The following is a 10,437-nucleotide window of genomic DNA, read 5'->3' on the forward strand; positions in this document are numbered from 1 at the left end:
GTGATGTTAACTTCTGCCCTGCTGACCTCAAAAGGCTGATGTGAGGGGCAAATGCCATAATTTATGTTGTCAACTACTATTATTGTTGCTATTTGATGGGAAGAAAAAGTGATTGGATGGGAGAGCAATGCACACTTGAATGGGAACAGGTCATCTCTGAGGTGGGAAAAGGTTACCAGAAAGGCTAAGGAGGAGAGGACAGATCAATATTTGTGCCAAAGGATGGCTCAATTTTCTTCTTCCTTTCCTCCTTCCTCCCTCCCCTCATTCCTTCTTTTCTTCTCTTCTTTCTTCCTCCCTTTCCTTCCCTCTGTTCTTCCCTCCTTTTCTTCCTTCTATCCTCCCACCCTCCTTTTCTCCCTCCTTCCCTCCTTTTTTCTCCTTTCCCTTTTTTCCTTTCTTTCTCCTTCATTTCCTTTCCTTTCCCTTCCCTCTGTTCTTCCCTTCTTTTCTTCCTGTTAATTCCTCCCTTCCTCCTTTCTACTCTTCCATCTCTCCCTTCTTTCCTTCCTCTCTTTCTCCTTTCCTTTCTTCCATCTTTCCCTTCCTCCTTTCTTCCTTCCTTCTTTTCATACTGGGTCTCCCTATCTTGCCCAGGCTGGCGGTACAGGGAACACTCATAATCCTGATCTCAGTCCAATCAGCACAGGAACTTTGCCCTGCTCCATTTCTGACCTATGGCTGTTTACCCCTCATTAGGTAGCCTAGCAGTCTCCCTGCTCCCCTTGGTTCATTATCATTTCCAAACTTAGTGTTTAGCCCACTGCAGCTCAGAACTCCTGAGCTCTAGACACCCACCAGCCTCAGCCTCCCTAGTAGCTTTCAATAGGGCAAGGTCAAGAAAGTGTACATTGAGGTATTTTTGTCACATAACTTGTTGTTGTTTGGTTGTGTCCACTCTTCATGGCCCCATTTGAGGTTTTTTTGGCAGAGATACTGGAGGAGTTTACGCTTTCCTTCTCCATCTCATTTTATAGATAAGGAAACTGAGGCAAACAGGGTTAAGTGACTTGTCTAGGGTCACATAGCTAGTAAGTGTCTGAGGTTGGATTTGAATTCAGGTCTTCCTGACTCCAGGCCTGGCACTCTATCCATTGTGCCACCCAGCTACACAAAAGTGTCTCTGCTTCCTCTGTTTTACACAGGTGACAAAGTGAATAATGTAGCTTTGCTCCCAAAGTGTACATTAAGTGATACACCACTATATCCAGAATGTAACTGAATTATGATTATTCTGGTCTATTATTATAAATATCAGGTTAATATAAATATGAGGTTCAGAGAATGGTTAGCCCTTACCCTAATTAGATCCAGACTGTTTTTCTCATTACTTCATGGCCTTCATTATTGTTCTTATCGGTAATAGCTATTGTAGACTATTATATGAAGAGACACCCTCTTCTAATTTGCTACTTTTAATCTGCTATGAGCTAGAAAAACCTAATCAACCCTAATAATACTATACATAAATTAAGAATCTACAGGCTCTAAGCCAGCTCTCATCTATAGAGCAGAACATAAGGGCTTTTGTTTAGAATCACTGAGGTTGCTGGAAGACTAGTGTCCAGGTAAGACATCTCTTTGTCTCAGCTGAGATAATACTTTCTATTGCCCTGCCTACCTCCCACTGAAGTTTTGTGAATAAATTGAGCTGGAAGACAGGAAAACACTTTGGAAAGTTAAGAGTAGTATACAGATACAAGGAGATGCTATTGTTTTAATGAGTGACATGCTCAACTAAAATGTTTAATCCAAGTTCATCTGTAAGCAGGCAAATATTTGTTCAAATAAATGATATACTGTCCCCAAGCTGCCCAAAGCCTAACATTTCAGGTAGAAAAAAACACTAAAAAATTTTTTTAGTTAAAAAATCCACTCACCTTGGACTTGATATCTCTATGTAACACCCTTTTTTTGTGAATGTGATTCACTCCCAGGCACATCTGTGTAAACCACTGAAGTATCTGTAAGGAAAAGATATTTAAAATCTGCTTCATGGAGTACTTTTTCTTAAGGATTTTTAAAAAATCCACTTATGCTGTATTTTCAGAGCTTAAGCACATTAAAACACTGCAAAAAAATAAATATGAGAATAGGCATGATGATGTAGAGCTGACTTCAGAGACAGAAAAAGAGGCTCATGCTGGCTCATGTTCTCAGTGTCCCAGGCAATCAAGGAGGCCTACAAGGGCAGAACGAATACTGATCTCCATCAATAAGGGGATTTCTTCCGCCAGTGAAATCAGAGAATCAGACATCATCATCATCGTCAACACCACCACCACCATCATCATCATCATCAACATAGGATCACAGATCTAGATGCTGGAAGGAACCTCAGAGGCTATCTAGTTCAACTCTTCATTTTGCAGAAAAGGGAACTGGTGCTCAAGGAGGTTAAGAGGTTTGCCCAAGGTCACACAGGTAATGCCAGAAGCAAGATTTGAACACAAGCCTCACATCCACAAAGTCAATGCTTTTTTCCCCAGTATGCCACAGTGCTTTGCCATCACCATATGTCAGAAGACTTAATATTCTACCCATTAAAATATTCAGACATGGAATAAAAAAGCCAAACTCATATGTGATTATTTTACATGTGATGACAATCACTGTTTCATTTCAAGATGTTTGCTGTGTTCTTTCAACCAAATTCAAGTAATTTTGAGATGTGTATTTGGTATTAGCATTCACATAAATATAAACCATACTTCAATAATATGAAATGCAGAGCATAAGTGCAATAAATATAGTTTCACTGCTATTTTGGGAGTTTAATGACCATTTCCATCACCTGTTTCTTGAGGTTAGCATTTTTTCATATTATAATGACTTAGAGGGGCAGCTAGGTGCCGTAGTGAATAGAGTACCAGCCCTGGAGTCAGGAGGACCTGAGATCAAATCCAGCCTCTGACACTTAACAATTACTAGCTGTGTGACCTTGGGCAAGTCACTTAATCCCCAATTGCCCTGCGTTCCCCCCTCCAAAAAAAAAAAAAGACATATTATAAAACCTCCTACGTTATAGTGCCCTAGCCCTATATTGTAAAAATAAATGATATACTGTCCCCAAGCTGCCAAAAGAGATTAACATTCCAGGTAGAAAAAAAAAGCACTAAATATTCCACTAAACACTAAAATAATAATAATATTGTTATAATAAAATAATACAAATATAATACAAATAATCCAACAAACACAAAAAACAAATATTCATATGACAAATATAAGCTGAATTGAACTGATTTCCTTTTTATTCTTTTGAGTTTTATTTATCAAAGCTCACTGAATCCATATCATCATAGGATCCACACTACTAACATGGCATTTTCCTAAAAGAGAAATGTTCCTACTTACTACTCACACTAATGAAAGGCATTATTGACTAATCAAGCGAAGCCCTATGTACCAAAATAGAATTTTCTAGACTATTTTTTTAAATAAAAGAATTAAGTATACATTTTTCCACAAGTAGTATAAGCAAAAAGACAGTAAGTACAAACTGTTAAGAACATTTACCCAGTGTCAAGTTCAAAGTTAAGTGCACAGAATAGCAGGATTTATAAAATAAGCAAGAGGAAGACTGGGAATGGATACCACCATACACCAAAAAAATACACCTCCTGTTTTGATTGGCCAGCAAAATAACATAAAAATATGCTTACTTTAAAACATAAAACAAGGGATGTTTTTAAGACTCTATGTGACATACACTAGTTCTAATTTTGAAACACTGCTGCTGTCTTTATAAGGTTTGTCAAATTTATATAAATTATATTTGCTAATATTTTCTGAACAAAAATATGTACATATAAATCAGTCCTTCTAAAATGGTTTTAGGTCATCCACTAATGTCGACTACTTCACTTTTTTTTTCTTTTTTTTTTTTTGCAGGGGGGAAGGCAAGACAATTGGGATTAAGTGACAAGGTCACATAAGTAGTACGTGTTAAGTGTCTGAGGCCGGATTTGAACTCAGGTCCTCCTGACTCCGGGGCCAGTGCTCTATTCACTGTGCCACCTAGCCGTCCCCCTCCTTCACTTTTAACATTCCAAATTTTATAAATTTTTAAGAAAAGGAGGAGGCATCATGGATAGCTTAGTGGACAGGGCACTGGACTTGAAGTCAGGAAGAGCTGAGTTCAAATTCTGCCTCATATTTACTGACTGTGTGAGCCTGGGCAAGTCAATCACTAAGCCTCAGTTTCCTCAAATGAGTAAAATGAGGGTGTTGGAATAGATGATCTTTGAAATCTCTTGCACCTCTAAATCTATTGTTCTATGAAAATCTGATTAATTCAAATCAATCTGAGCATTTATTAAGCACCTACTGTGTGTAAGTCTCTGTGCTAGATGTTGGTATGCAAAGAACACTTGTAACACAGGTCCTGTCTGCTCTCAGGGAACTGGCATCTAATCAGAGTGAAAACATAGCATAGAGGGAGGCCAAGTTAAGTGCAAAGGAGATGTTTACAAAAGTGGACTCTTACCACATCCTCAGGGAATAATTTTCCTCTTTGCTGTTTAATCTTTTGCATAAGATCACCTTCATCACAATATTCCATCACGATATACAGATGTCCATCAGCTTGGAAAAATTTAAGATTCATTAGTTAATTGTTCCATAAACAACAATATTTGGAAATGTGGGCACTATTAGATAAGAATGAAATAAATTAATATTTACCTTCAAATGACTCCTTAAAGGCAACAATATTAGGATGTTTCATTTTAGCCAATAGAATGGCTTCCTTCCTAGAGTTCTTTACATCAGAAAGAGACTGGAAAAAATGATTTTAAAATGTTAAGTTTTAAAATTTTAAATTCTATTAATACATTCATAAAATGTTCAATAATGTTAATTCACAATTATAAAGTACAAAAACTCTGTTAAGTTAGGCAATCTAACTATAACTATCTTCTTTTAGTCGATAAAGGATATTGAGGCAGAGGTGGATAAAATGACTCATTATAGTTGGTAAATATCATTGCAAGGATTGGAAACCCAGGTCTCCCAGCACCATAGTCAATGCTCTTTCTCCTAGGACATTGCTCATATAATGCATTTATATTCTCTAACTAGTTAATACACTCATTTGGTCTCCCATGAATTTAATATAGTAGGTACTCAGTGACCTGCATAATAAAATTACAATTCACATTTATATTGTTTCATGATATAAAAAGCACTTTTCTCACAAAAACACCATGAGGTAGGTTGTACAAATATTATTATCCCTATTTTACAGGTGAGGGTACAGGCTCAGACTAAATGATTTGTCCATGGTCACATACCTAGGAAGGGTCAGAGCAGGAACTTAAAGGGGTCATAGGTCACAAACCTAAAGCTGGAAGAGACAAGTATAAACCCTTCATTTTTTAGATGAGATCCTGAGGCCCAGGGAGGTCAAGTAAGTTATACAGGTCACTGCTAAGTAAGTATACAAGGTAGGACTGGAACCCAGGTTCTCCAACTCCAGAACCAGGACTCTTTTCAGCTATACCATGCTGCCTGATACTGTGACTCCAAGTTTGGGAGCAAACTGTGTACCTTAGACATGATTCACCCATCACACTATACCCCTGGGGACCTCCCTGAAATAGCCAACCAGTGTGTTTTCAGAAAAACGTAAAGTAATTTTGAATGGCCTGAGCACAGCAAGATTGGGTAAGGACATAAAATAATCATTATAATAATAATATCTAAAAATTATATAGCTCTTCAAGGTTTGCAAAGCATTTCATAGATAGAAGGTGTCCCAAATGTCTTACTGCAGTTTTAGATTATTAAAGCTTTAAGTTTTAAGCTATTAAAGTCTAAAACTGCACTAAGACATTTGGGACAGCCTATATTACCGTGTTTCCCCGATAATAAGACCTATCCCGAAAATAAGCCCTCCCCTTACTGTGTAAGATTCCTCTAAAATAAGCCCTCCCCCGAAAATAAGCCCTATTGAGATTGCTACTGTAGTGAAGGTGATCCCCTGTGCTACATGCTACATTACGGTACCCTCTGTATGCACCGTCCCCCCCCACCCCCGTAAAACACACGCCGCGCTCCTGTTCTTTATTGAATTCATTATCGAATAAAGGTACATGTTTTTGTTCACATTTATCTGTTTATTAAAATTGCTGTCAATGTTCATTAAAATAAGCCCTCCCCTGAAAATAAGCCCTCTGGTGTTTTTCTGTCCAAAAAAATTAATAAGACAGTGTCTTATTATCGGGGAAACACAGTATCTCATTTGACCCTGATGACAGGGGCAGCTAAGTGGCACAGTGAATAGAGCATTGGCCCTGGAGTCAGAAGACCTGAGTTCAAATTCGGGTTCGGACACTTGACACACTTACTAGCTGTGTGACCTTGGGCAAGTCATTTAACCCCAATTGCCTTGCTTTCCCCCCTCCAAAAAAATAAAAATGTATGACCATCATGACAACCCTGGGAAGATAAGTGCTATTATTTTATTTTTTACATTTTACATATGATGAAACTGAGGCTCACAAAGGGTAAGTGACTTGTCCATGGTCACAAAGCTAAAACTACTTACCATGCTGCCTCCCTTAGGCTTTCAGTCTGACCAGGCACCACCTGCACAGCTATACTGATCCTGCACTTAACTTTTCAACATAATGATGAGGAAGCTGACAGCAGGTCACATTTATACAGCGTACAATTACTATCATCAGGGAATTCTTGGGTTCTAATCATTCTACTGAATGGCTGAAATTTCATTTGGTCACAAGTGGACACACTCAGCAAATCAACAATGGTGGTCTCTTCACTGGTGGTGCAGAGGCTACACTGTAACCATCTACATCCAGGATGATGTCTCATCATTTTACAGAAACAGCATATGTAAGCTCATCCTGGGTGCTGCTATAAATCTGATTTAACAGAAGCCTAGGAATTATGTGTGCTTCCAAAACTGATGATACACTGTGAAGTTAATTTCCTAAATAGTTACCTTGGGAAGCCTTATTTCCTTCATTGCGTACTTTTGTTGGCTGCTTTCTTGTTGGACTAAAAGAGCCCGGCCGAAAGAGCCCTCCCCAATCACCTTCAGTACTGTGTAGTCATTCATGATGAACTGGTAGCTGACCGTGGTGAAAGTTACCTTTCATAAGTTAGTCTTCCAAATCTTACAGACTGTGTCAAACAACAACAACAAAAAATATGTAAGAACCAGAATCACTCAGATTAATTTTTTTTAAAGAAATAAATAATGGGAAACTATGATCCCTCTTGGGCAGCTAGGTGGTACAGTGGATAAATCTCCAGGCCTAGAGTCAAGATGACATGAGTTCAAATCTGACAAGTTTCCTCATATACAAAATGAGCTGGAGAAGGAAACAGCAAACCTCTCCAGTATCTTTGCCAAGAAAACCTCAAATGGGGTCATGAAGAGTCAAGACACAATTGAACAGCAACAAAATGATCCCTTTTATAAGGGACATTGAATTGTTTGGAGGAAAAATGCTATGGAAACTTTAAATATAACCAAAAAAAGTTGTGAAATGCAAATCATTTTTCATTTTTTCACTGAATTTTTTTATTTCATGTGATCCATTAGAATTTCGGGATACTGCTAGGGACTGGCCCTGTGAGCTCCCAGTCCCAATCCAACAAATATTTATTGAGCACCTACTATGTGTAAAGCAATATGCTAGGTACTGGGAATATATAAACTGAAAAGCAGCTCTTGTCTTTTTGAGGATTTTCCAATTTACTGGTGAAAAATAATGTATAAACAGGTCAAATATATGTACATGATCATTTGAGGAAAGAAAGAGTATGAACAAGTAGGGGTTCAGGAATGACTTCTCTTGGAACAGGGCACATAAACTGAGCCCACAGAATTCTAACAGGTTGAGGAGGAGGAGGAAGAGGAGGAGAGGGGGCAATTCTGGCACTGGTATACAAAGCCTATAAATACAAAGGAACAGACATGGGATATAGCAACCCAAGTTCAGGAACAGCAAGTAGGGTCATTTGGCTAGAATATAGGATGTACAAAGGGAAGTAATGTTCAATAAACCGAGAGAAATTAGCTGGGAACATGTGTGTATTTGTACATGTGCACACTTACATGTACAGTGTGTGCATATACATATGTGTATATATACACATGCATGTATGAATGTGTGTGTTTTTAAGGACTGCCAACCAGTAGAATTTTCCTATGTAAAATCTTTTTTTAAAAGATTCCATCCCAAAGGGTTTCATCTTTGATTTAGTAAAGTTTAAGCAACTGAAGGAATGAACATCAAGTTATTTTAAATTCTATTCTTGTGTTTTTTAAATTCATATTCTTTTTTTTTCTTTGCCATCATTTATTTTGAGTCAAACTTATCGATGAACAATGATCACTGGGCTACATGATCACTGATAACCTTTGATTTTTTTTTGGGGGGGGGAAGACATCATAGTAAGATTACTAAATTGTTTATGTTTTCCAGAGGTAAGCAGCAATATAAGTAATTCTAGGAAATAATCAGAGAGAAGTGTCCGTTACTGTCTCTAACATTCATTTTGAGCTTTCAAATGGAACACTGAACTCTCAGAATAAGGACATATGGGACAGAATCACAGAATCTAGATTTGGAAGAGCCTTCAAGAATCCTGAGTTCAACATCTCACCCAATGAAGGAAGCCTCTTTAATCCCAGGACAGTTGGATTTTAACATCCTCAGTGACACAGTCACCCCCTCACACAAGGCAGTCTTCACGAATCAAGTGGTTCACAATTTCTTTATACTGACTGGGCGAATATTTGCTCCCCCATGACTTCTCTCTATATTTGCTAATTCTACCCAGTGAGAATTAGGTAGAATAAATTTAATCCCTCTTCGACAAGGCAGTCCTGCAAATATTTGAAGACACATTGTACACTAAGTTTTCACTTCTTAAGGCTAAATGACCTGCCTCAGTCTTTAATTTTCTCTTTTCTCTTATCACTGAGCTTTGTTACTTTTAGAAGGGAAAAAAAAACCCAATCCTTACCATTCTACTATATGCTCTTAACCATCGAGGTAAATGTAAAATTGCAAATGAACACTAAATGCCAGCAAAGATGGGAAAAGGGCTTAGGAATCGCTCGTGTGCCTGGAAGGCTGTATGCACCTTACTTCTTAAAGCAGTGTTAGAGTTGAAGTGCCCACTTAGGAAGAGTCGTACATTGGTTTTATATGCCCTTTTGCATCACGGTTCTAGGGGACCACCCCAATACACCAAGTACTACTTTCTTTAAAAAGCAAAAACCCAAACCCCAAGGATTCACTCTGGCTGTGCAGATAGACAAGGAGGCGGAGTCTAGAAGAGCGCTGAGGTGCCGAGGCTCAGGCAGGGAGAGGACTCACCCGGCAGGGCTTGCTAGGGACCCTTGCAATGAGGGCAAATGCGGTGATGAGGCAGGGCTAGACGAGCTGGAGAGCAGCCGCAGTAGCAAAGCAACCCCAGACCTGGTGGGGGAAGTTGGCTACATCTGACCTGCCCACCCAGGAAGTGCAGGACACGCGCTCCCAGCCCTTTTGTTTTCCTAGGGAGCTCCAGGGGCCCCAGTCCTGCTCAGCATCCCCCTCCCCACTCTTCCTGGGGGGTAGCCATTATATACCCTCATGCATCTGCAGCCCCCGAGCTTCCCCCAGAACGGCAACCCGGTAGCCCCTGGCAGCGCTCACGCAGAACCTTCCCCAGCAGCGGAGATCGAGACTCCTCCGGGTCTGCCAACAGGGCGCGGAGGCAGCAACATCAGCACAATGAGCGATAATACAAGCAGGATTCTGGTGCGGCCGGGCCCTTGATGAATTGGCTTTCTGGTTCTCTGGTCAAAAACAAACAGACAGACAAAAGCGGGAGGGTAGTTGTCTCTGAACTAGAAAGACTCCAGAACCCCGTGGTGATGTTTTGTTACTTCGTGTGGCAGTTCAAAAATAATCAAATGCTCAATATATCTAGTGTGTTCCTAGTAACAGCTTAAATTTTAGAGTAGCATTGCTGTTGAAAGTTTTCATTGTTATTACCAGTAAAAAATAATATAGTAGCAACATCAGAACCCTTGTTCAATTAGATGAGTGACTCAGGCAATAAACATTTATTTAGCACCTACTATGTGCCAAGCGCTGTGCTGAGCGCTGGGGGTATAAAGAAAGGCAAAAAACAGTCCCTGCCCTTCAGGAATTCACAATTGAATGGGGAAGACAACATGTAAACATCTAGATACAAACAAGTTCTTAACAAGGGGATTGAAATGAAATTATGGAAAAGGGACCGTTGACCGAAACAGGGAGCTCCAGTAGAGCTAATCCCACAGTTAAATGTCACTCCTTCACTCTCAGGTGGCAATCCAAACTATAGTGGGCTCCTGCAGAACTTAGAGGAATTCTGCAGTGACCTCTGTCTGCAGGACATTGTGAAGTAGCGCACATGGCAATCGGT

The 10,437-nt window shown here is 39.4% G+C and overlaps 1 protein-coding gene across 2 annotated transcripts in view; it reads right to left on the bottom strand.

Moving 5' to 3' along the window:
• Positions 1–9,781, bottom strand: part of NEK3 (NIMA related kinase 3) — a 32,578-nt gene extending 22,797 nt beyond the window's left edge. The window contains exons 1-5 of one of the 2 annotated variants that reach the window (XM_069064599.1): positions 9,614–9,781; positions 6,968–7,149; positions 4,687–4,780; positions 4,490–4,587; positions 1,881–1,964 (exon numbers count right to left, since the gene is read on the bottom strand). In XM_069064599.1, coding sequence (XP_068920700.1) covers positions 1,881–1,964; positions 4,490–4,587; positions 4,687–4,780; positions 6,968–7,084 — 393 coding nt within the window. In that variant the 5' untranslated portion in view covers positions 7,085–7,149; positions 9,614–9,781. The other variant, XM_069064600.1, reaches the window with a different exon arrangement.
• Positions 9,782–10,437: the final 656 nt, after the last annotated feature.

This window comes from Petaurus breviceps, unplaced genomic scaffold (assembly GCF_028583685.1).
Source record: "Petaurus breviceps papuanus isolate PSGF00001 unplaced genomic scaffold, PetGlider_PUasm1.0 90639, whole genome shotgun sequence".
NCBI classification, from domain to species: Eukaryota; Metazoa; Chordata; class Mammalia; order Diprotodontia; family Petauridae; genus Petaurus; species Petaurus breviceps.